At 35.9% G+C, this 27,711-nt stretch overlaps 1 protein-coding gene across 2 annotated transcripts; it reads left to right on the forward strand.

Annotated features, from left to right (window-relative positions):
• Nucleotides 1-27,426, forward strand: pld1a (phospholipase D1a). 2 transcript variants are annotated; one of them, XM_052549234.1, is made up of 26 exons: nucleotides 1-169; nucleotides 5,544-5,723; nucleotides 6,100-6,269; nucleotides 6,345-6,487; nucleotides 8,048-8,159; nucleotides 9,247-9,312; nucleotides 9,671-9,729; nucleotides 10,231-10,323; nucleotides 10,709-10,861; nucleotides 11,742-11,891; nucleotides 11,975-12,058; nucleotides 13,732-13,813; nucleotides 14,110-14,220; nucleotides 14,300-14,491; nucleotides 14,638-14,833; nucleotides 17,051-17,179; nucleotides 17,341-17,459; nucleotides 17,589-17,702; nucleotides 17,857-17,967; nucleotides 18,377-18,465; nucleotides 19,323-19,436; nucleotides 21,460-21,509; nucleotides 22,539-22,673; nucleotides 23,687-23,840; nucleotides 23,926-24,043; nucleotides 25,452-27,426. In XM_052549234.1, the coding sequence occupies exons 2-26, from the start codon at nucleotides 5,627-5,629 to the stop codon at nucleotides 25,674-25,676; spliced, it is 3,066 nt and encodes a 1,021-aa protein (XP_052405194.1). In that variant the 5' UTR covers nucleotides 1-169; nucleotides 5,544-5,626; the 3' UTR covers nucleotides 25,677-27,426. The 2 variants fall into 2 exon arrangements, with proteins under 2 accessions (XP_052405194.1, XP_052405195.1); XM_052549235.1 differs by having other exon boundaries at nucleotides 27,164-27,426.
• Nucleotides 27,427-27,711: the final 285 nt, after the last annotated feature.

The raw sequence follows: 27,711 nt of genomic DNA on the forward strand, positions 1-27,711 counted from the left end.
CAAACACATTGGCCTGTGACTGATCTCTCCACTGTCCTCTTGTTTAGTCTGTTTGGAGTCAGAAAGGGAGAGGGACTCTTTTAACGCTGCAAAACTATGAGTTAGTCTTTCATTGTTGTGGGAGTCAAACAGCTGATTGATCATGTGGGAATCACGTCTACCAAGGCAGGTCAGTAAAACTTTGTGCTGTTTGTTGTCTCTTGCTCAGTTCCAAACTTGTATCTCAGCTTGCAGAGTTAGAGAGTGAACACTTGGATGATATGGATGTGTGTGTCAGTTTGTAACTGTGTAATGTGAAAGTCTTTCTGGTGCCGATATGTCTTGACTCCTGTCTCACCCCAGTGTGAGAGGCTTTTGTATCCGTGGTGGAACGTGTGACCAGTGCACAAGAGAGGAAAGTCAACTTGGTTTTGCTCAGACTCCTCCAACATCCTTCTCTTGTATTTTCAGCTGTAAACAAGGGCTGGAGTACAGTACACTACAACTGTGCAGTACAACAGCACACTAGCTTGTGTTTTAAATGGCCCCCTGTGTTGTTTGCTTATCTCTTACACTCTAATAGTGTCATTCATTAATCAGGGTTTTCTGACCTGGGAACTGCTGGGAACTTCATGCTTTCACTAACACGCCTCACAGACAGACGGAAGTGTAAAAGGCACATGACAGCAACAGTGTGTTCCTGTAATAAATTGCCTTCAGGTGCAAAGTGCATTTGCTCTGAAAGTCTTAATTAAAATCATGCTTTTTCAACAGGAGTAACGGTCCTGCTAAACTTCACAACAGGTTGCAAAAGGCTTTTCGAAACTTCCATGGAGACTGTCTTTCCCAGAGAACAACAACGAAAAAACAATCTTAATATTAAAGATGAATTTATTACTTTTTGTTGGTGGCTGCCTTTCTAAGTCATCTTTTTATGATATTAACTTGAACCTACGATGATGTTTAGAGTGTGTTTGCAGTAGTTTCATCCACACGGCTTTATGTTTTACAATGACAGAGCAGTTCTTAAGTTGGATGTTTCCCCCAGGACACACAAGTGATTCAAGTGTCTATACCATAGTTTCTCATAAATCTCTAAGGTACATGGTTGCCTTATATATGGCACTGAGTCTTGTTTCCATGATGAATTACAATGGGCAGGAACATGTTGGCAGGAGGTAATGGTTTATATCCCATCCACAGCATTCAGCAAAGTGTAACTTTTCATTCCCTCTCATTTTCTGTGTATTTCTGTAGTTTAGTACGTAAGGTAGAACTGATGTTGAACAGGTTTGTTCAGAAGGAAGGAAATTAGTACACTGTTCTAATCTTATTGTATATACACAATACTACTTCTCAAATCGTTTTGTTTGTTTGTTTGTTTGTTTAAAAAAAATCCTGGCAGTCAAGACGAAGATTCTGAAAATGACAATAAGAGAGGTCATAGTTTGAAAGTGTTTATTCATTTATATTATCTTGGCTTGTCTAACAGACAGAGCTCTTAAAGGTCTTGCTGTTCTGCAGTTATTTTACAGTTCACTGCACAGCCTGTCCTACTTTGGATCATTTACATCAAGATTTGTTTATTACGAGGCGCAGAGAACCAATAAGTCTAAAAGTTCATGTTTTTTCCTGTTTTGTCTTGACTTTTGTCTTGTTTTATTGTGCTTCGGTTCAAACACATCTCTGTGACTGCTGCTGGGCAAACATATTGCATATTGTTGCATACTGATGGACAAACTGAAGTCGTTGCCTTTATATGGTGCTTTATACCTTCACAGAGATACAGCAGTAATTATGGAAACTAAAGCTATGGAGACTGCTGTAAAGCAGCTGTAAAACACAATAATGTCATTATTTACTGTAGCTAATGTCCGCTCAGTGTTTGTTTAGTTCAGATCAATAGCAGTGTGAAGATAATCAATCAGCTATAAGCAGTTCTAAGTTATTCAGCTTGAGTCAGTTCAATGTTGTGATGAATACCAGTGTTGTTGTTTCAAGATTATCCAGTTTAATTTAGTTCAAGTTTTGTTCTCATCCAGTCAAATGAAACTAAAGAAGCCAGAAGGCAAAATATTCCCTGTGGAGAAGTAAATGTTAGTTCCCATAGTTTTTAATGAGAGCTTGACATGATTGTATGTTTGGCTGCTTTGAAATGTTTATGTGTTTCCAAAATAGATTCACTTCCAGTATATGAGAAATTAGCCTGGTCTTTTTATGTGTGTGTGTGTGTGCAGTACAGCACACAGAACATAGCTTTGTCTTTAAAGTCACATGTACAGTATACTGTATCAGTAACTCAGGAATGGTCCATTCTGAGACTGTAGTGGTTGGGCAAGGTGATATCTAAAGAATCATTAAAATGCAATATTGTGCCAATGGTGTGATAGTTGACATGCCTGATTGACTGCCTCTCTTTGACCTGTGCACCTCTTTAAAGCTGGCTCTAAAGGTCAGTGCACAGGTGGGAGACATGCATGCGATACCACTGTCATAAACGTTCACCCACACAGAGAGAATAAATGAAATAAACTCTCTATCAGCACTACCAGCTAGCTAGACTGCCCTATGTTTATAGGTATGTGTTATGTGTATGTTTAAAGTAAACACAGGCCACCATAGACAATGAAGTAAAGCCAACTTATTTTATTACCATTCTCTGATGTAATAAACACTGATATTGGGCTGCAATTGAATTGATTAGATTTAGAATAGAAATTTGGAGTTCAATGCCAGAATGGAGAAAGATTAGTTAGACAGAAAAATAGTATTTTACATTAATGCTGATGGGTCGAAGACAATATGTGCCATTTAAATGCTAAAAAAAAATATTGCTTGCAAATGGGTAAAAAACCTTGTGATTTTAACTTTTGTGCTTTTTCAGTTGCTTATAAACCTATACATGGCTAAAGTCTGAAAACACTGTATTCAGTACAAACTGGGCTACAATAATATGCAAAAAGCATGTATGTACATGATTGTGGTTTTGAGAAAAAAAAATGTTTATGCGTAATTTATTTTGTAGAAAATTTTTGAAGTCCCTGAAATAAGGTCATAAAACACATACAGAACATTTGCTCAAAAGACTGTCAAACCTGGAGCTTGTAGTCTGTAAGTTTTGCTTCAAAATCATCTTATTTACTCACTCACTGAAAACAATAGATTGCAAGGAAAACAGAATTCCAATTTCATGTTGAGTTTGAGAAAAAAAAATTCTCTAGAGCAGTGAAAAGTGAAAAGTATCTGCTATATAAAAATTGTGAGATGTTTTGAAACATACCAGCCTTTTTGTTTGTGAAAGATTTAATGACGTTTCTCCTACAACCTGAGGATTGAAGGACTAAGTATGTTTTTTTGAAGTTAAGCAGAAGCTTCCAAAGGTAGCTGGGCTGGAAAAGGTGATGTCATATCGAGTTCAGATTATGTGTTGCCAAAGAGCCACACCTCACCGTTAGACTTGTCTTACGTAAGATGGGTTGGGAAGTTCAAACATTTCCGCTTCTCTCTAGCACACATTATTCCTCATTCATACATTTTAAATGGTCATTCAGCGATCAGACTGAAAAGACCAGCCTACACCACAACCAGCCGATGGGAGGAGAAAATGTTCCATTATGTCTAATAAAAGGTTTTGTGGGGTAGTTATAGAGCGAACATATACTTGGCGGCAAAATCACTGCAGTCTAAAGAAATGCAGCTAGACTCTTTATAAGAGAAAGCAGCCCTGTGTGTTTATTCTCATTTACTCCAATAATGACATTTTTTGTTTTAACAGCACAAATGTCGGCTTTATGTTGTGTGAAAGGCTTGAGAATAGAGTTGGTGGTCACATTTAGTTTTACTGAACTTGTGGCAGTGTGAATTGTGTTGTGTTGGTAACAGTTGGTGACTCAGCTGCTCAGTTTCAGCATTTTTCTATAATCTCTTCCACTGTCATTCTTTTTTTCCCCCGTTGTTTATATCCTGTTGCTTTTCTGATGTTTCCTCCACATACTGTGTGAAACTTTCTACTTGGACGTAAAACCCACATCTGTGATTATCAAGCTATTAAAGATTTCCTCCTTTCTGCCGCACATCCATTATTAACTGTGTTGGTGATGATTTTTCAATATGTCTAAGGGCTAGAGTGGCTTATGATTTCTCTGTTTTGGCATCATCTCATCTCCCTTTTTATGGCCTACCTGTATTTATAGTTTCAGATGGGTCACTAGACCTGTCATTTACCTTTATATCCATCCTTTCGATCATGCCACTAACTGACAAATTAATTTTGGAGGAATAGTGACGGTATGAACAATGAACAGCTTCTTTGATTTTGTAATTCTGTGGAAGCAATTCTCAGTGTGATTCTGGTGCGGTTTAGGGAATTTTCTTGGATTTGCTCCCAGAGATATTGTAGAAAACAGGATGTGATGTCTTTTTTAATAGCTTTTTTTGTGAGGGAATGACACTGATGTAATCTTGTGTGCATGTATTATAGTTAAACATCGATTGGAGGTGTCCCTTGCTCCACAGGAGAAGACATGTGACCTCTGACTTTTGGCCTGACTGAAATAGAACATGTTTTAAATAGAAATGAGCAAACTAAGGGGTCAAGGTTTGGCTAGCTAGTTAATAATAATAATACACTACTGATTTGTTTGTTATTCTCGTCAAGGTTGCATTTATTTGATCAAAAATACTTTACAAATATTATTACTATTTACAATAGCTGGTTTGTGTTTCATTTATTTTCAAATCAAACAACTTCCTGGGATGAATTTTCAGCAGCAATTACTTCAGTCATAAGTGTCACATGATCCTTGATTTGGTGCTTGAGAAATATTTATCAATATTGATAAAAAATGTGCTGCTTAATAATTTTTTTGGTCAAGATTCCTTTATAAATAGTTTAAAAGAACAATATTTATTTAAAAGAGGCGTGTATTTATATATATATATATATAGTGCAATGTAAAGTAGTTATAAAGCTTTCTAAAACTAAAGGATATTTGATTTATGATGCTGCACAATGCAAACATGATGGAACACGTTAATTTCTGAATGGAAAAAAATATGAAAAAGACTATTGGTGACTTTAACAGCCAATCAAAGCTAATTAGATTAGAGCTGGTTTTGCTATAGGACTCAGAATATAAATTGGACATGAAGTGGTGACACAACACAGCACTAGACTTGTTTATCATACAAAATTGAATTTCAATATTTTATGCTCTTGGCAGCCACTTGTTGTTGGCACAATCCAACTTTATCCTCCTTGCTAGTGCACCAGTATATAATATTCATGATTATCAAGCATGAATGCATGTCACGCAAGCTGTCTGTGATGGAATCTACCATAATTTAATAGATTCTGCCGAGTCACAGATGAGTCTGAGCTAAAACGTTTCTCCTTTCTTTTAAGTTGCTAAACAGATTTAGTTTGCTCTCTTCTAATTATGTCAGATTGTGATCATTTAGTTAATTGCGTTTTAATTTGGGTGTGTTTAGTATTGTCATACTAGAGTAGATGAGAACCATTGCTTTAGGGTATTGACTCTGTGTGTGTTTGTGTGTTCAAACAGGCACTGCTGGACCTTCAGGCTGAAGAGTGCTAAATATGCTTCGCTGAGCCCATGAGAAGTAACTCAATCTGATAAAAGCAGACATGAGTGACACGGTGGAAAACCTGGACACCAGGGACCTGGGCTTCTCAGATGCTGAGGATGAACCTGAAGAGGTGGACTGCGAGTTTAACCCCTCAGGTAAGTGATTATTAATAACATCAGATGCTAAACATTCATTTGTTTTCATGTAGTTTTGTCTTTTTAGAGGTGCTTGTCTCATTTTTGATGAAGTTTGTGTCATTGATTTGGTTGTTTTCCTGTTTAGCTGCTTTTAAACAGTCAATCTGTATCATATAAACCACTATAGAGGTGACTCTTCTAATTTCCAAATGACTGAAAACGTGTTAGACTTGAGGAACAGGATTTATTTTTGCCAGTAATGTGTGTTAAGCGTGTGATAAAAGGAGTGATGTGAGGACAACTGTGTAACATGATGCAACATGTCATAAACAAGCATTCAGCACACACACATTCGCTGCAGGCATTCCTCAGTCCGCCTTTTCTTTTCTTACAGGAGCATCCCATATCCCATTCTCTGCCGTGTACAGGACAGTTGGTTTTAAAGAGACAGAGGCGCAGGTCTATCTGACTGCTGTCCCTATCACAGCTAAGATCCTCGAAGTGGAACGCTTCACCAGGGCCCTGGACCGCTTCAACATGTCCAAAAACAGGACCGTGTCCAAGGTCTGTGAAGCACATGCTAGTTAAAAGCAATGGTAGAAAGATGTCACAGATCTCACATCCCTGCTGTGTACACAGGCAATGCCAGCCATGTTTAAGATAGAGCTCAAACATGGGAACTTCACCTGGATAGTCAAGAGGAAAGAGAAGCACTTCATGGAGCTGCACCGAGAGCTTCTGCGATACAAGACCCTTATGAGGATCCCGCTTCCCACCCGGAGGTCAGACCCCTGCCCTACAGATAAACTTAATCAGTGATCCTTTACACCTGGTATGGAGTTGATCATGGAATTAAATACAAAACATTATAGTATGTTGTTCACACAAACCATTTGGAAACTGCGTCACATTTATAGTAAAAATACTATATGCACACCGGACAACGTAAAAAGCAGAAACGAGTGTTTGAAACATTTAAAAATAGAAAATAACTATCGGATTGGAAAAGCCCATATGGATTTCACAGAACACTGTGACGCTTTATCCTTCAGATCGGTGGTTTTCAACCTGTGGGTCGCGATGGTATTGCAGGTGGGCCGCCAAATAATAATATTGTTCTTATATGTAAAAATGTCTAAGTCATAACATAACAACATCATTTCATATATATATATATATATATATATAAATTAAATAAGAAAAAATAAATATTAAACTGTAACTATGCTTCCACTATTCCAGCTCGCTGATTCAGATTCCTGAAAAACAGATGATCACAGTTTCCACAAAATATTAAGCAGCACAACTGTTTTCAACTTTTATAATAAGAAATGTTTCTTAAGCACCAAATCATATTAGAAGGATTTCTGAAGGATGATGTGACACTCGAGACTAGAGTAATGACTACTGAAAATTCAGCATTTTCATGGATTCGGTTTTACAATAAATTACTGATTTAAAATAGAAAGGTTTGAGTTTTATACAGGGGCTTTTTGTGTCTTTAAATTATATTTATTTCAGCATGTGTACTGATTGTTAAATGTGCCGTATGTAATTTGTTTAACTGTGCTAGTATAAAAACAATGTGTTTACAGTTATTTAGGAAACATGCTAAGTTCACATTCTTGTTTCTCCAAAAAAAAAAAAAGAAGAAGCTTGTTTTGGTCTGTGTGATTGCCAATTTGATCAATAGTATTTTGAAAAACTGGCAGTAATGTTGCATCTTTAATATGGCGTCTAATAAAACCAAAAGTTTCTACTATAATTTGTTAAAATTGATGAAATCCCACTTATCTCCGATAAACCGCCTCACATTTTAGTTTAATTGTTAAAATTGTCACTCAGGATCTCATGACCATAAATTACGAAATATTTCTTTCCGGAATAGTCCTTGCTGAAAGGTTTCAGTCGCTTGCAGTATTTAATTTGGAAGATCCCTTTGAGTAGCATTCTCTTCTCACTGTGGCTTTCAAGTGCTGTCTGAAATTCACTCCTCTTCTCAAGTGTTCACAGGAGATGCGTCACAGATGCATGTCACTGCTTGCTGTAAGCGCTAATGTGTCTCAACTGACCACTTGTGGTTCAATGGCCCTAGACGGATTTAAATACCTGGTGTAGAGGATCAGTTACTCATTCTTGAAGAAGCTATAATAATTCTCCCTTCCTCTACACTCCCTTTTTCACCCTCTTTGTCCTCTAAGTTTCAATTTATTTTTCTTTTCTCTTGTTTTCCCCCATTCTCTCTTCTCTTTATTAGTTCTCAGATTTCATGGCTATTCATTTTCTCCACAAACTCTTCTTTTTTTCTGTCTCAGACTGTGATATCTTTGTCTTTCATTCAGCCACACAGAGAGAAGAAAGAGCATAAATAGGAGCGAGGTGAGGCAGATGCCTGCACTGCCCCGGGGAGGCGGAGATGAGTTGGCACGAGAGGAGCAAGTGTCTAGTCGGAGAGTGAGTCACTTCAACATGCTTACTGCAGTACTAGCTCTGGATCACATGACAGGAAGTGATCACACACACTGTTGAGCATGATGTTATCGTCCCAAGGCCAGGCGTGTGAGTCTGTAGGCAGATCTCTCCCACACAACGTCACTGACATGATTCAGTGGTCTCTGAGTGTGTATGTAGTAACAGCACACTGCTTGTCATCGTATCATTAATGTGAGCCACATGAGAACATCACATAATCTACGGATGAGATTCTGAAGATTTGAGCTGCTGAATAGAGCTTAATATCGATTGACTATTTTTTCAATGGCCTGACATTCAGAAGTATATTTCCTTGTCATTTTCTATTTAGATGTTTAAGGAAGAACTTTAGAAAACGAATGAATGAGTAATTAATCAGCTGATTAGCATACAGCTCTTCCTTTCGGTCAATAGATTAGGTCTAATAAGCAAACATCACTTTCATAATTCATATTTTAGTGTCTCAGAAAATACTGTGTATTCTTAAAATGTACTTTCAATAAAGACATTTAAGGAACATTATGTAATGCTTTATTTCTATTTTATGTAATATTGATCAGATATTTAAAGTTTGCTTGAATATGTAAAATAATTATAAAGTTAAATTCTTTATTCATTATGATGAATGTAATTACAATATAACTAACATTTAATTTAACCTAAAATTTTAATTTTTTTTTTCTGTTTTAATCAAAAACACTTGATTTTGGTGACTTTCTCAGAAAAGTAGACTTGTGTCATTTTGCATGTCAAGTTAATCTGTATTGATTTATGAATGTTATGATATTTGTACTGGAAAACAACACAAAAATACTTTCTTTTTTTCTGTGGTGATAACTGCAACCTTTCAGTAAATTAAACAATTGAAAACAATTTTAAGAAAATGATTTTGAAATCATAGTTAATATCTATGGAATGATTTAAATGTGTTCAACATAAATATATTCAGTAATATTTTGAATGGCATTTTTGATTTCTGGCTTTTACTGTTATCTATCATGGAACAAAACCAGCGCCACAGAATCTAAATTTTGAAATCAGCTAACACATACGTATTTTCCTTTTTCAGAAACAACTTGAAGACTACCTAAACAAGCTGCTGAGGATGGCAATGTACCGAAAATACTACGCCACCGTAAGTTCACTCTTGATTATGGAGTTCAGACCCTGATCGCTCTCACGTTGAGTTATCCTTAATGAAGCAGCCGCCTGAGGATCAATATTACAGATGGAGACAGTGTCCTGAGTGTGTTAATGTGCATCTCTCTCTCTCTCTCTCTCTCTCTCTCTCTCTCAGTGCTATTCAAGCAGCTTTAATCAAGGGCATCCGTAATTCTCTCTCTCTCTCTCTCTCTTTCTCCCTCACATTCCTTCTTTCGTTCTCTCCCTTCCTCTGCAGGGGTCAATATAGCTGAGGATTTAATGTAACTTCTTTTAATTGAAGCTGTTTCTCTATCTCACTGGTTTTAAGCAGAATTGTTTCTCTTTTGCAGATGGAGTTTATTGATGTGAGCCAGTTGTCCTTCATCCAGGACTTGGGCCCCAAGGGCTTGTAAGGACACACTCCATTTTTATTATTTATTTATTTTTAAGTGTGATATTTCTAACTTTATTTATGTAGGGTTTATAAATTTATATAAATTAATTTTTGCATTGTGGCAGTAATGTAATCAAGCAACAAATTGTTAAGCATATGTGTGTGTATATATATAATTTTGTATTATATAACATAATACTGAATGTTGTACTCCTACGTAAATAAAAATGTACTGTGATGCAATTTTGTTTTAATTAAGTGTTATGGCAGTATGACAATTTCTCCCATAACGTATAAATACCCTAAAGGTCATTGAAATATGGGAGGGGATATGTTAGTTGTGAGAATGTTATGGTGGAATAAATGTCATGACCCTAAAATGTGCTTAATTTTACACAACGTACTGTATAATCTATTATCTCATGTCTTATCTGTCTTATTTGACATATGACAGAGACATGTTTTTAATGGGCTTCTTGAGATTCACTTTTGCTCATACAAACCTGTATCTTTCAGAGAAGGCATTGTTTATAAAAGGTCAGGAGGTCACCGTATCCCAGGCTTGAACTGCTGTGGCCACAATGAAGTCTGCTACCGCTGGTCCAAGAGGTAATTGTTCATAAAACACCAAATCTATTGCACAATTCCTCAAGTAAACCACAAAAGCAGATTAAATGTTATCATGCAGTGAGGCTGTGCTCTTCACTTTGAGTTTAAACATATGACTCTTTAAAGCAGTTTTATCTGTGAAAATGCACAGTTCAGATAGAGCGGACTGTCTCTCTCTCTCACACACACACACACACATACACTTGAGTCTAGTGAGCTGTTTATCTCTGCTACATTGATACACCGTGCTACTTTCATTCTCTGATTAAACCGACACCATATCACTGCCTTCCACTGCTGTCTGTATAATAACGCTTTAGAAAAGCACACTTTGACCTCATGGTTGTGATGGAGTCTAATGAAGTCTTTTGTGCTCTTTGTTTAGGTGGCTTATTGTGAAGGACTCTTTTCTGCTGTACATGAAGCCAGACACCGGTGCCATTTCATTTGTCCTGCTTGTGGACAATGAGTTCACGATCAAAATGGACTCCAAATACACCGAGACCAAGCATGGAGTGAGGATAGAGAACTTGTCCAGGTGTGTTCGCTTAAATATATTGGTCACCAAAAAAATAAAAATAGCTGACAATTGACAAGATGTAGATCAGTTTCAACAGATTTGGAGAAATTATACAACTTTTTCTCACCAATAGATCCTCTGCAGTGAATGGTTGCCATCAGAATGTGAGTCTAACAGCTGATAAAAAGCATTGCAAAAATCCTACATGACTCACACTGCATGCTTATAAGAAAAAAAAAATCATTATGGCATGTCAGACCGTTGTGTCCATCTAGTATTCGCATCCCCTCTCCATAATATTGGTTTCTACGGTGAAAAAGTAATCTTGACTGAATCAGGGGAGAAATATGCACAAATCCAGCACCGTTTACAAGGGAAAACAGTCCAAAACAGCTTTAAAGAAATCTGATGTGAAAGAACAGGGATGGAGATTATCACTGGAGGAAGGCTTATGGATTATAGACTTGTAATTTAGCAAAAAGCAGCAGTTTAAAGTTAAAACAACCCTTAGTTAATGATGGATTGGTTTGTTACAAGCTTTGTGCTTCCCAACACTTTAATTGTTGGACTAGATTACTTGTCAGTTATAGAGGTGCTTTTATCAGCTGTTTGAACTCTCATTCGGCACCCATTCACTGCAAAGGATCCATTGATGATCAAGCGATATATATATATATATATATATATATATATATATATATATATATATATATATATATATATATATATATATATATATATATATATATATATATATATATATATATACAGTAATGCTGCATTTCCCAGTATCTCTTTTGATGAACAAACAAACTCTACATCTTGGATGGCCTGAGGGTGAATACATTTTCAACTGATTAAAACTGTTCCGTAATGTCTCTTTTTATGTCTTGTGCAGGAAACTAGTGCTGAAATTCACTAGTTATAGACATGCACGGTGGTGGGGTCAGGCCATTGAAAGCTTTGTCCGGAAACATGGCAAGCCTTTTTTAAGGACCCACCGCTTTGGATCATTCGCCAGAGAGGAGGAGAACATACCCTCTAAATGGTATATTTACTGGTTGTCTTCTTGTTTAATCTAAGAGATCTTCGACTCTGTAATATCTGACACCTAAAATAATGAATGTTCAGGTATGTGAATGGCAAAACCTACATGGAGGATGTCGCAAACGCTCTGGAGGAGGCCAAAGAGGAGATCTTCATCACAGACTGGTGGTAAGTGCTCACTGTTTAACCTCAAACAAGAAAACATGTTCAGGCAGACAGACGCTCTCAGCTCAGCTCACACTATTGCTTGAGCCAATGTTGCCATCACAGGCTGGACAGACTGCTTCTTCAAACAGAGCAATGTTTTATAGCTCCACAGTGTCACAGTGTTTACATTTCTTCTGGGAAATCAACATATAAATAATGCACGTATGTATATCAGCTGTGAAAAGAGAAAGCAGAGATGACATGTCGTCATTTAAGTGAGACAAACCATGGCCAAAGAAAAAATCATTTACTTTACTAACTAGTTTTAAGTACTTTGTTCTGTGTAAAAGTTTAAAACGGTATAGTATAGCTGTTAAGTTTTCATTTGGTGTGAAATGGGGATGCACAACAAAACCTACTGGTAGTCCAAGAAAGAGCCACACGTATCTATCAAACATCTGAATTGATTTTGGGCTTCTTTAAATGAAAAAATGTACTCTTTAATCTGGTATGAAATGTTCTTTTGTGTTCGTTTCTCATTGTTTGGCAATGCGCTGTGCACTCATGCAGAATGTGTGGCAGTGGATCAGGGGCTCGGAGTGGGAGGTGTGTGTTATACAGCAAGACCAGCATCTCTCACTTCAGGTGTTGAGTCCGTTAGAACTCCCTATTTCAAGAATATCTCCACTTGAATAGATCCTCAGTGTGTGAGGGAGTGGGTGGTTATATGAGAAATCGCTGCATACATTAATGTATTGCTGATGTGGTTGTACAAATATCAAACATTCATTTGATGCGAACCCACATGAAAACCTATAAAAATTTCCAATCTGAATTCCTTTCCTACACTTCATGCCCGCTGGTTGAAACTTAAACTGCAGATAATATAAATAGAATATTTTGATTAAAAGATTATTTCACTTTTATAAATGAAATTGTTTTATGAATTCATTTTTGTATATATTTATTTACTTACATTTAATCATTTAGCAGATGCTTTTATTCAAAGCGACTTACAAATGAGGGCAATACAGTGCTTGCATAATTATTAGGCAAGGTATTTATTTTTTTATTTTTTTATTTTTCAAGCACATTTTACCAATTCTAAATCGCATCAATCTTAATAACTACTATTAATTTTGTATTTAATCATTTATAAGTAATATATAATTGTCCTCGAAGGCTATAAGTGATAAACTCTTTATATTCAGGTGTGGAGAATTATTAAGCAGGGTTTCCTTTACGGATAAAATGAGCCAAAAACTCATTCTGAAAGTCAAAAATTATTGAACGCCCATGAGAAGGATGCAATATTCGGATTTGCAAAGGACAGCACGGTCGGAAATAACAGATGGAGAAAAAAAGACACGTTACCTGCAAAAGAGTTAAGAATTAAGGTGAAGAATTAGTGTGAAACCATCAGGAACCCTTCAGTCTCCAGTGCCAACGTTTTCCAAAACTGCAGCCTATCTGAAGTCTCCTAATAATTATGCACGCACAGTAGAAGCAATCGAAACCGTGAAAGAGCAACAAATCCTGGTTAGTGTAACGTAAGCAAGTCTTTTACATTTATAATGATGTTCACATAGTAAGACCAGGACATGTATTAAGAAATGAAGTTGTGTCCTTTTCAATTTAATCGGTGTGCTTGTGGTATGCTGTATCTGCTATATGATTGTATGTGTAATGTGCAGGCTGAGCCCCGAGATCTTTCTGAAGAGGCCTGTAGTGGAAGGCAATCGCTGGAGGCTCGACTGCATTTTGAAGCGCAAGGCTGTAAGTCCCCTGAATGTTATTCATTCTGGTGTCATGCTTCGAATTTAACATGTATATTAAGTGGGATATACAGACACACATTCAGGTTCAGAGTAAGGTTATTTATTTAATCTACTTATTTTATTTATTTCCCATCTGTTGTTTCACTTATTTGTTTTTAGTTACTGATTTATTGCGGTTGTTTAATTTAACTGTTTCATTTATTCATTTGCTTATTTGCTTGTTTTCCACATAAGTTATTTACAGATTTTGATGTACTTATTTATTTAAATTATGTATGCATGTATTTATTTTAGCAACAAGGAGTGAAGATCTTTGTTATGCTGTATAAGGAATTGGAGTTGGCACTTGGCATCAACAGTGAATACAGCAAAAGAACACTAATCCATCTTCACCCAAATATTAAAGTAAGCTATCTGTGATGGACACGCTTTTGCATCATATGTGATGTCTTATGCGATTGTAACCATTCCATTCTATTAACAGGTGATGAGGCATCCTGATCACGTGTCTTCTTCCGTTTACTTATGGGCGCATCACGAGAAGATTGTAGTCATCGACCAATCAGTTGCTTTCGTTGGGGGAATCGACCTTGCGTATGGCCGCTGGGATGACCGTGAGCACCGACTGACAGATGTGGGAAGTGTAACACGCTCTGTCGCTCAGTCCATGGAGCAGGTTCGAGACATCATCACATGCCACATTAACTGTGCCACACTCATGGTCGATGCACCTTTTAGCTTTGAAGCGTGCAATTCTAGACCGTGATTTCATGTTTCTGCCAGTTATAATGAAGTGGAATTATGTCTGTTTTCGGGACTCAGGGTCTGGATTCATCCACACCCAGGAAAAAAGTGTCCACCAGTGGAAACAGCAGCCGGTCGATGGCTGGGGACTCAGTGGACCTGCCCAAACTAAAAGGCATTGGGCGCACTCGCAAAACACGTTTCAGTCTGTACCATCACATCCATCGAGGCCTTCACCATGCTGACAGCATCAGTAGCATCGACAGCACAAACAGTAAGAGACTCTTTCCTGACCAAACTGAAAGTGATCCCACAATACAATTGTGTTTGGTTTATTTCTGTGCCGTTCTCTGAGTCTGCTGATGACTAATTCCTCTTTAACCTTAACAACTTAAAAAAAAGATTCTTAAAGGGATAGTTCACTGACAAATTAATAGTGTCATTGTTTACACTCTAAACTTTCTTCAAAGTTCTGGTCACATTTTTTTCTATTTACAATAGTTACAATACTGTATATGAGATTGGACTGGACTGTTATTTTTTTTGCTTATAGGTAGGTGTTCAGATCCACATCCCAAAATTTTTGGCAACCTGCTTGTGTCACCTGTAAATTACACACTTTCTGAAAAAGCTACTGTACTGTGAAAAGTTTAAGGCACTTAAAAATGCTGTTAAGTGGCGATGCTTTCAAAATAGATTTTATTTAACGATTATCAATTTATCAATTAACTTCTATCACATTCATTTAAATAGGATGATACTGGACAATTTTGATATTAAAATGCAAAGAAGCTATATCCCATTGGTTGTTATTAACAGAAAGTGAATTTAAGCGTTATGTCAGGGTTTTCCAAACTGCGGTTTCTGGAGGTTTGTGAGTTTAATGAAAAACGAATAATTAATTTAGTCATGACTTTAAAATGAAAATTTCATTTTAAAATATCATCAATCAAAATGAAACACTTACTAGAAATTAAGTTAAATTTGTTCACCTGCATGTTATGTAGGCATTTTGGAAAAAAAAAAAATGTAATCAAGTAATCAATTACAGGTACTTTAATTACAGGTACTTACATTTTTTTGAATATGATTCTGTAATCCAGATTACATGTAATCAGTTACTACCCAGGTCTGTCCTTGTGCATATACAAATCACTGGATTATTACAGTTAGTGTCAAATTGGAATATTTGGAAATGTGAACTTATTGCCTACTGACACATTATAGCAAATATATAGAAATAACTGGCTTTTTGGTGAAAATGTACTTTTGCACTGTACAGTAATATATCATTTTTACCTAGTTTGCAATTTTCTTAATCCGGTTATCACAAAATACTGAAATTCAGTTATAGACTGGATCTGGATTAGTAAATGGGGCAAAAAGGTCAAAACTTCTGTTACTTGTCAATGTCAGTCAGGCTGTGGATCTTGGCTGTGTTTTTCTTCTCAGTTGGATGTGCAGTGATGCTTATCCTCTCTGGCTGATGGTAGGTGTAGCTTTAGACACCCTGCCCGGGCTCAGGCGATTGCCATATCCTTTTTTTTTTTTTTTTTTGCTTTAGCTCTTTCTGTTTGTTCTCTCTGCCATAAAAGACACACATATAGATTTAGGTTTGCAGTCTGTCTGAGATGGGATTAAGTGTATTTGAGACTGGCTTAAAGACTAGACAGCAGAGATATGCTCTAATGAAATGACTTTGACCTCAGGGTAGATTTCATTTGACACTGATTCTTACACTAAAGTCATATTAATTTGCTATTAAGATAACCATTCCTTTGTTTCCTGCTAATTTTTCAGTTTTAAATTATGGTGTGACGTTGTGGATAAATGTAAAATATTACTACACATGCATTGGCCATGAATACTGTCATGGAAAATGACGGTCTTAATATTATTTGTTTATTTGCTCTGATGTCATTTATTTAATTATTGCTGAATTGTTACTAAAACTCTTTTCATTTGCAACATATATGTTTCAGCATACACAGTGGGGTTTCAGAAGAGACCACACTAAAACTCTAAGCAGCAAAGTCTTTTATTTTGAATCTAAATACATTTACTGAAAATAAATCATGAAAAATTCAAAGAAATATCCGGAATTTTAGGTACCGATATTAATGAGATAACGAGATATAGGAATTCTATTCTATTAAAACAGTTTGAGTAATTTTATTTTAAATTATGTTGTGATTTGTGATTTAATTTTACAATATTGTATTATGATTTGAATATACATAATTATAATATATATATATATATAAAATTAAAAAACACAATTGAATCATTCATCATGCACTTGAACATGTAATCATATATATTCTATCCTTTGCAGCATTTGTAATTTGCTGTAATTTTTGTGTGTATTTGTCTGTTGTATGCTTGTGGTTACACTTTTCGTGAAAGAATAAGTAGATTTGAAGACTTAAGTCATTTTATTTGAAAAGATCCTTTGAGTCACATAGCTGTTTTGCATGTCTTGTGTGTACAGAGAGTGGCTCAGTGCACAGTCTTCAGACCGGAGTGGGAGAGCTGATGGGAAACACACGCTTTTGGCACGGCAAAGACTACTGCAACTTTGTCTACAAAGACTGGGTTCGGCTGGACAAGCCTTTTGATGGTGAGCCACATGTTGAGCCACTGGCTGGCCGCTTTTTGTTTTCGTCATTTCAGTGATCATTAATCCAGGTAGTCCAAGGTTAATTGTGTTATTAAACGCAGTCTTTTCAATGCATTTCAGACGTTTACGATCCTCCTTTTTAACAATGTGCTCGACTATAGATTTTATTGACAGGTACACAACCCCCAGAATGCCCTGGCATGACATCTCCTCCGTGGTGCATGGGAAAGCAGCCAGAGATGTGGCCAGGCATTTTATACAACGCTGGAACTTCACCAAGGTGAGAACACTTTCAACTTATTTATGTTTGACAAGCTTTTGAATATCCTTCCGTGTGTTTCTTTACATTTGACCTTAAGCTGACATTTTTAAGACGCATTATTAATAGATTTTTTTTTCTCTCTTTTAGATAATGAAGCCAAAGTACAGATCACTCTCCTACCCATTTCTCCTTCCCAAATCTCACAGCACTGCCAGTGATCTAAAGTACCAAGTGCCAGGCTGTGTCCAAACCAAAGTCCAGGTGAGAACGCATTAATGGCTGAAACTGTAACTGTTAGAACATGATACAAGGAAAACCATAGACCTGCTGATAAAAATGTATACTTAGCATGCACACAAAGTAACTTTGCCATAAATGGCTATAAAAATGGCGGTAAATCTAAATGGTCTCTCAGGTTCTGCGGTCAGCTGCAGACTGGTCGGCGGGAATCAAGCACCATGAGGAGTCCATTCATAATGCCTATATCCAGGTCATTGCCAAGAGCAAGCACTTCATCTACATTGAGGTACACAATCCCCCACTTTCACTTTGTCTGTCAGTGTTCAGTGATATGATTTAAATGTGCTGAAAGCTATTTAGTAGTTTAAATGCGAAATGTGTAATAAGTTATAAAACACCGTTGACATTTCAGTTGCTTCATATTATTGATAAATGACAAGCAGCTGTGGTTATCAGAGCATATCAGGGGAGATGCCAAGAATGATTCAGTGGAAATTCTAGGAGAACCGTGACTTGGATATTGACCAAGTAAAAACAAACAAATAAAATCTATACAACTGTATAGCAAGAGATGATACAAGAACGTAAATAAGCATATTTTTCTGTGGAATTATACCGTAGCTTATTAGAAGTAAAATGTGTTCAAATGCCTGATGAATGAAACTGATTGTTCTTGTTTCATTGTTTTGATTCAGAACCAGTTCTTCATCAGCTGTGCCGATAACAAACATGTTTACAACAAGATTGGCGACGCCATTATTGAGCGAATCATCAGAGCTCACAAGTAAGTGTGAGAATCCTTATGCATTAACACTGATTGTGGATCATTGCCATTTATTGCACCATTTTTTATTTTGCTTTATTTTATTTTACCAACTTGTAATAGTTAGGAATTTTGCCCTGTAACATGTTTAACACAATTTGTACTGTATAACCGGATTATCATGTTGGGTTATTAAAAAAACATTCTTTTTAAATCCTTTGCTCAAGTCTTATCTTACTCCCTCAAAAATAATGACACACCTGTGCATGCATTTCAACACATGCAAACAAACCCATTCTTTCTGTATATATCCATTTCCCTCAAGCATATTATTAGAGCTTTACTTCTTTATTGAGATCATCAGTAAATTACCACCTTCTCCCATACTGAGATGGTATAATGCAGTCCAGTTTATGATTTATAGGAGACACAAGTCTCTCTCTGCTCGCTGCTGTCATTCACACAGGCTCAGCTGCAGAGACAGTCCTGTCTTTAACACACACTGATGCCTAATGAGAAGCCAGGACCTGCCACGGCACTGATGTGAGCCAGACATGGGCTGTGGATGTGGCACTCTTCATTTAGTTATTTCCAAGCATTGCCCCCAAAGCTGAAATACTGCACTGTTGTTTGTGCTGTAACAATGCTGGCATGTGCTTAAAGAGCTCTCTGGGAGAAGAGCCTTCCGTAATGGCTTTATAATCATGAAGGCAGCACACATGAGACAAAAGAGAAATAGGTTGGAAAGGATGTTTTGCCATTTAATGGCAATGGAAGTGAGGATATTTGATTTAAGAATAAGCAAGTGTGTATTTCCAAGGATTTATCGGATTGATTGTTTCATTGTTTCATTCATTGTTTGCTGTAATGTGTCACAGGGAGAAGAAGCCATTCCGAGTGTATGTGGTGACTCCCCTGCTGCCTGGATTCGAGGGAGACATTTCCACAGGAGGAGGAAGTGCACTCCAGGCTGTTATGCATTTCAACTACAGGTAGGAATGAATCCGTTACTGTACACGTGTGTTTGAGCAAAAAAGTGGTAGCTCAGGTCAGACAGGAAAAATCAGGCCACCTGAGTCTCAAAAAAATAGAATGAGATTGTGATCCCTAATTAATCTTCTTTTTATTTTTATGCAGTATAAAAAGTAAAAAAGTAGTTATTTTTAGACAGGGTGAGGCATATTTAATTAAATAGCTCATTTACTGCAGGGATTATTTATTATTATAAAATCAGATTGACTGTTAAGAAAATCTGGCCAGATCTAATTATTATTATTTTTTTGGCTGTACAACCTGCATTCTCTTTTACTAGCATGTCCTCATTGGTTTTGATGGTAATGGTGCAAACCTGCATAGACTTTAGCAATAGATGTTTTACTATTAATGATGATTTTTCTGAGGGCAGTATCAAAATTTGAATACGTTACAGACAACAGCATAAAAATATGTAAAAAAAAAAAAGAAAAAAAAAAGGCACATGAAATTGTATCTGTCTGATCTCAGTTACAAAAGTCTGGGTGTTCGGTGTTATCCTAGTTAAATATTTAACATTTTAAACCACTTTTGAAGGTAGATTTCAAGTGGTGTTTGTTTTCCTGCAAAGGTTTGAAAAGACAAACCTTTTCAGTGCAATTTAGTCAGTGACTTCAACAGTTACAGTGAGACTATAATGATAGCAAAAGTTCAGCTTCAAATAAATGCTATACTTGAAATTTCTATTCAACAAAGAATCTTAAAAAAAAATATATCACACATCTAACATCGATGATAATAATAAGCAAGGTAAAGTATCAGCAAATTAGCATATTAGAATGATTTCGAAAGGGTCATGTGACACTGAAGATTGGAGTAAAGATCCTGAAAATTCAGCTGTAAACACAAGAATTAATTATATTTTAAAATATATTCAAATTGAAAACAGTTATTTGAAATGTAATAATATTTCACAATATTACTGTTGTTGACTATTTTGTTGATCAAATAAATGCAGCCTTGGTGAGCACCAGAAACATCCAAAAACTTTACAAAACTACAAAAAACTTAAATTGTATAAAAAGAAATAAACATAATGTACTCTATGGTAGAACTTGATTGCTTGCATGATCATTTGTTTCGGCCATGTCGATGTGGAATATGTTATACTACATTTATTTTGCATTTGCATTTTTTCATTTGCAGAAAATATTTTTTCAGTGAACGACGATGCTCTTACATTACATTGGCTTGTTTTCTTTCTCTGTAGCATTTACTGATAAATCATTCACAGTGCGGGGCATTTCTTAAAATGTAAATAGTTAAATGTGGTCGGTGTTGTTTTCAAACCAAGCGTGTCATGTACACTGAGCTCGACTGTTTCTGTTTCTGCAGTGTCATTGGTGAGTTCACCGCAGTAGCTGGTTTCCCAGTGACGCAGTTAGTGCTTCCTCTTTAGTGAACTCAGGCACATTCTCTCCTCTCTTCCCCTGATTAAGCTTTAATGAGTCTGACAAGACGCTAAACAGCTTCACAGATTCTTTCAACTCATGAACTCATCATCATCTCCACAATAACCTTCCGATCACGCTCACTGTATATCATTTGGATGAAAGCAGGAATTTGTCAAAGAAACTGGTAAATGTCGCTGATGTGAGGATAATGACCCGTGTTAGACAGTGTGCCTTTGTTTTCCAATGCCAGCTTACCAATTCATTCCATTACACACGCAAGAGAGGCACAGTCAAGTGTTAAATGCTCGTTTCACTCGTCTGGATAATAAATGGAAATAAGCAGTGCTTCAGTGTCACAGCAAACATGGAGAACTGCTGCAAGGTTTATTTAGTCATTTATCTGGGGTTTTCTGCAGCTTCCTGACACATTTTACATGGCAAGACAGGTTAAGTGGTTTATAAGCTTGCTTTTGGTAAATACGATGGTAACCGAGGGATTAATAGTGAGTTAAGTTATTGAGAGAACGCATAACTCTGAGATTGCGTTTGAAAACACATGTAATCATCGCTTGAATGTCTGCTTTTGTAGGACCATGAACAGAGGAGAGTACTCCATAATCGCTCAGCTGAAGAAAGAAAGTAAGTGTTCTGAGTGTTCCCATCCCTCTTCTTTCTCTTTCTCTCTCTCTCTATCTCTGTACGTGTCAGATGTTGGGGAAGGAACGGTAAGATGATGTGATTGAGACATAATTTAATGTGAACCTGACTCTGTGTGGTGGTGTGGTGTAATGTGCTGGTAATCAGTTCTCTTCTCTGGTTTCCCACTACATTGCAACATATAAGACGAGTGAACACAATTTTCAGAATGTAAATAAGTTTCAAAATGTGCTAAAGGGTTACATACAGTGGAGGACACCACGAGAAGTCTGCTTACACCAATAATGAGTTGAGGTCAAATGTATGAAGCTGCTGCACTAAACTTGTAGATTTACACTGACTTATGAGGGATTCATAGCAAAAGAACACCCAACCTGTTTAGTGTTAGCCTTCATCTTTCTTGATTTTTTTTTTTTTTATTGGAGATGATAAAGTGATGATAGTAAACAAAAAATCGAAACAAAATGTAATTTTAAAAATGAAATCTTTTATTTGGTGACAAGCACACTGTAAAAAGAATTTCAATGGTGACACACTCTTTCCATTACTTTAATGTACTTTAATTTACCATTTTCAGCATTTTTTTTTTTTTTAAGTTATATGATATTCCAACACAATTACAACAGAAGTCCATTTATAATTTAAGTTTTATAATTTAAGTTGAAGTGACTTTTACAGCCAGTTTGGTTATATCTAAAAACTGAAGGCAGCAACTGAATTGAAGTTGAAGTAAGTGGAAATGTGTACAGTGCATGTCACGTGAACCATTAATCAGAGAACAGTGAACATGCAAATTTGTTGTTGAATTATTGAAATGTTAAATACTATTAACTTAAAATATAATAATTTAATTTTAAATATTAAATAAACATCTCAAGGTTAAATAGAGTGTCAAACAGATTCGATTTGGAAAAGGTTTGTCAAACCGTCAGGTAACATTCTGTCTAAAATGTCAAGATATATTGGTGTTTATTCAGTTTTTCACCCGATTCTCTCTTTAAACCTCCACAGTGGATGACCAATGGATGAACTACATCTCTATTTGTGGTCTGAGGACTCATGCGGAGCTGGAAGGCAGACTGGTGACTGAGCTCATCTATGTTCATAGCAAGCTGCTCATTGCTGATGATAACACTGTCATTATTGGTGAGTTAACAAAGTTACATTCCCATGCTTGCCTTTCTCTGTAATTTTTCAGCAATTCGCTGCATGCAATTTCTTTTTGGTTAGAGCTTTATACTCCCCCTTGTGGAGGACTCGGGTCATTTTGAAGGATAGACGGTGAAGCCACACATAATCATTGACCTGGCGAATAAATAGCTGGTTTTCACATTTGCCCACTCATTTCCCTAAAATAGTATATTTAGATTGACGTCAACAGACTTTCGCTCCAATTTGTGATTTTTTTTTTAATGAGGAAAATATTGTGGCCTGTGTAGTTTCCGCATGACTGCACTACCAGATGTGCAGTATTGACATTTGCTCTGCATCTAAAGCAAAAGCCTATCTTCATGTCTCTGTTTTCTGAAAGACGTATCACAGATATGAAAAAAAAAAAAGTTCAAATAATACTTTGTACGAGGAGCGGAAGAAACTCATAAAAGATAAGCGAGTGTCATTTCAGATAAAGCTTTAGATTTCTGCAGAAGATACAAGAAATCAAATGAAGAAAGCCATAGATCAGAAGGAGGCAGACGGGAACGTTTAGCCGCACGCTCAAATTGAGTTATCTCTGATTCTGTAGGTGGAAGATTCATGTTTTTATTGAATTAAATGCCTCGAGAGCCAATCACTTATAAAACAATGAATACAATTGAATCGCAGAGTATTAAAAAAAGAATCTTGTTTTGTTGTCTGTGATTATTATTTGTCTTGATATTTTTGATTAAGGAGAGTCATGACCAGTGTGTGTGTTTTTTGTTTTTTTTTGCAAACTTATTTCAATCTATGAAACAGCTCACACTTGTTTTGCTTTTAAAGCTACTAGGCATTTTTATTTATTTACAATTTTACCAGGATCAATAATTGTTTCATAGTTTTAATGGAATATATTTAAAACATATTTTTGATTTGATTTCAAACTACTCTAGTGTTATATCACCTTAAACACAATCCGATTATTGTTTATTCTTTAATTCATTCCTTGACTTATTTTACAGGCTCTGCCAACATCAACGACCGCAGCATGCTGGGGAAAAGGGACAGCGAGGTAGCTGTGATTTTTGAAGATTCGGAAACTACGCCATCAGTGATGGATGGTCAAAAGTACAAGGCTGGCAGGTTTGCTCTGCAGCTCAGACTGGAGTGCTTCAAGTAAGATCTGGTGGAAAGCCAAGCATCCTAGTGTTAGCAAAACAACTGAGTCACAGCTGAAACTCTTTGTTTTGTCATAAACCAGAACCATTCTTGGTGCCTTTGACGATCCAACCATTGATGTCAGTGACCCCATCAGCAACGCATTCTACAAAGACGTCTGGATGAGCATCTCGGGTCGGAACGCCACCATCTACGACAAGGTGCATGTGCTTCCTTGTGTCTTTGTCCATTCGCTCCTGGGCATGTAATGGAATTTATGATGGCTACATTCCATCTTCCAATTGTGGAGCATTTGAATTATGATTTGGAAGTGTTGCTCAGTCTTTTGTCAGATAGGTATTGCACTCAATCAGCGCTGAATCTCTCAGACTCGTTGTTTGGCTGTCTCATGGCAGGCCAGTAATAATGAGGCTTAATGGAAGGAGAGATTTTTATTCTGAGTCACCATTGTAGGCTGGCAATTTCAGTAAATACTACTCACACATCAGCCACACAACATTCAATCCCATTCGATGAAATACATTTTTTGAATTATGTGTTTTTATAATTATTTTAAGTCTTTAAAAAAATAAATAATAAATAAATAAATAAATAAACATATATTATATATATATATATATAAATTAAATATATATTAATTTAAGGTTTGAGTAAAAACAACTCACTATAACCAACTCACAACATTATAACCTTCCAACATCAGGCATGTTATTAAAATAAACAAAAACTAATAATAGTAATGGTGACAAATACATATGCATATTTCTATACCATGTGTAACACAGAATTTGCATAATAATAGATTACTGCAAAATTGGTTTATGGTAGTGCTGTCAAACAATTAATCATGATTCACCGCATCCAAAATAAAGGTTTTTGTTTACATAGAATATGTGTGTGTACTGTGTATGTTTATTATGTATATATAAATAAACACCAATGCATGTATAGGTTTAAGATTTTTTTTTTATATACTAAATGTTTATATATAATAAAAATTGTATGAATATAAACAAATACATGTAGATATTTTCGAAATATATACTGTATTTGTGTGTATTTATATATACATAATAAATATACACAGTACTCACAGATATATTATTATATTAGATTATATTATTATATAATATATAATAAAACTTTTATTTTGGATGCGATCAATCGTTTGACTGCACTAATATATGGTTATGAAGATGAATAAAAGCCAAACAACAACAAATATTTCCTGCAATTTTAACGCTTTTAAAATCTTAGTTATATATATATTAGTGTAATTAGTGTAGTTCAAATTTATACTTGATTAAAAATAATATATATATATATAACTAAGATTTTAACAGCGTTAAAATTGCAGAAAATATTTGTTGTTGTTTGTGTATATATATATATAGTAGTGCTTTTATTGTGTGCTTTTGTCAGTTTATTATTATTATTATTATTTTCAGATTTAGTTTTAGTTATTTAAATGCTTCAACTTTAGGTCCTTTAGTTGCCCAAAGAATTTGTCATGAGCATACTAAAATGAATTTCTCATCTGTTCTAAATTTGAAAATACAATGTAAGTGGCATATAAAACTGAGGACTCTTGATGTGGTGCCATTGCAGGTTTTCCGCTGTCTGCCCTCAGGTCTGGTAAGGAACAAACAGGAGCTCATGAGCTTCCAGTTCAAACTAGGTCTTGATAAAGAGGACCCTGTTAAAGCTCTGGAGCTGCTGAAGAAGATTAGAGGCTTCCTGGTCCAGTTCCCTCTGGAGTTCCTCTGTGAGGAGAACCTCATGCCCTCAGTAGGCACCAAAGAAGCCATGGTGCCTACTGAGATCTGGACCTGATGGCACCAAATAAGAAGCACAAAAACGACAATCCACTTCCAACATGAGGGGAAAAAGCAAAGACACCATTATGGTAGACAAAACTTCTCCAGTTGAGAAGAAGGAGCAACGGATATGAAGACAAACTGTCCATCCATTGTCAGATCATCAGTTTCATATTGTTTTGTATTTTTATCAATGTTATAAATATACATAATGATATTTTATAAGTGATTATCAGCACATATTGTGCTTTTACTACAATGTATTTAATGTAAGTCGCCTCACGCCAAACAGAAGGGCTTTTTAAATAAATATTTTCATTCTAATGTACATATAATGTAGATTTGATTTTTATTGCTATAGCTGGCTCATTTGTAGAGGCAGCACTCAAAGTGAAGGGCAAAATGGAGAGTGGAAGGCCTGTCAGATATAATTTTGTCTTCAGCACAGCGTCCCCAGTGGAAACGCATCCATGACAGGCTGAGTACAGTGATATGTGTTTTCTGTCTGGTGAAGCAGCTCTTAGACTGAGTCTGCAGAGGCTTTTACTGTCCAGTGTCAGTGCTCTTGGGAGACCAGGCAATCTGTCTGTGAATTAAAGTGCTGAGTAACTGAAGGAAATTGTTGCCTCTCAACACCAAACCGCGACGTGTGGAGTCCAATCTTACATTTTCCTCTTCACAAATGTGGCACGGGTCGGTTTTCACGAGTCAGTGCTTATTGCCATTTTCACATTGTCCCTTGGTGTTTGAATATCTTTGGGTCAGCCTTTTTCTGCAGTCTCCCACTCTACTTATTTTTGGTGACATTTTCATATTTTTAAGTTCTTTTTTTTCTTCTTTTTTTCTGAAATAAAAAGTACTGTATGGGAATCCACTACCATTCAAAGTTTGGGATCAGTTAGAGTTTTTAATGTCTTTTAAAAGAAGTCTGTTATGCTCACCAAAGCTTCATTTATCTGTAATTACAGTAAAACAGTGATATTGTGAAATATACAATTTTAGAACTGTTTTCTGTTTTAATATATTTTAAACAGTAATTTATTACCGTTATGGTAATGCTACATTTTCATCAGTCATTACACCCATTTTCAGTCGCATGATCTTTCTGAAATCATTTTAATATGCTAATTTGGTACAGAAACGAGAAACATTTCTTATCAATGTTGAAAACATTTATGTTATTTATTATTTTTGTGGAAACTTGATACTTAATACTGAAGAGGATATGAGGCATTTATTTGTAAAAATCATGTTTACTGACCCCAAACATTAGTGTTTCAAAATATGCAACTGGTTCTACTGTAATAAAATCAGTGGGCACACTAAAATAATGCCTGAATAGTTGGTTTTGTTTAAAAGATCAAGACTTTTTTTATTTGAAAAAGATGCACAAATCAAACCTATAGCTTCTGAATCTGTTAAAATAGAAAAGATGAGAATGATGTTTAACATTCATCAACATGTTTTTTCGGTTTATTTCAACCTGTATCTCTGGCTTTGAAGATTCAAGCTCGCTGGATCTTCCCTCAGTTGGTGACAGCAAAGCCAAACCCGACTGAATAACAGAGCTCACTGGGAGAAACAACTCCTGTGCCACCTTTTCTAGCACATTTCATTACCAGCATGTAGTCTGTAGTTACATTAACTGTGAAATTGACAGACAAGGTATACTGTATTTTAACCTGTGATTCTATTTCGATCTGTGTAAATGCATTTGTTCATAAATTTGCACTGCATAAGTTTAAAATAAATTGCAAAAACTTTTAGTTGTGTGAATGGTTTCCTTGAGGTGTTTTACTGCAATAGCTGATCTTAAATCATATTCTAATGGTGTCTTATTTTCCATTTTAACACCGAAATGCAATCAAAACATGCCCTTTAGGCACCAACGGCTGATACAGAGGTTTAAAATATGAGTTGTATCCAGTGAACATTAGTTCTAATGCCATCGTTTCACGTGGGAACTGGCTCTGATCCGTGCCCAAACCTGGAAGTCTTGAAACACAATCATTATGAAGCAATTTAAATGCAAATCTAGCCACTGGCTCGAT

This window comes from Carassius gibelio, chromosome B2, assembly GCF_023724105.1.
Source record: "Carassius gibelio isolate Cgi1373 ecotype wild population from Czech Republic chromosome B2, carGib1.2-hapl.c, whole genome shotgun sequence".
Taxonomy (NCBI): Eukaryota; Metazoa; Chordata; class Actinopteri; order Cypriniformes; family Cyprinidae; genus Carassius; species Carassius gibelio.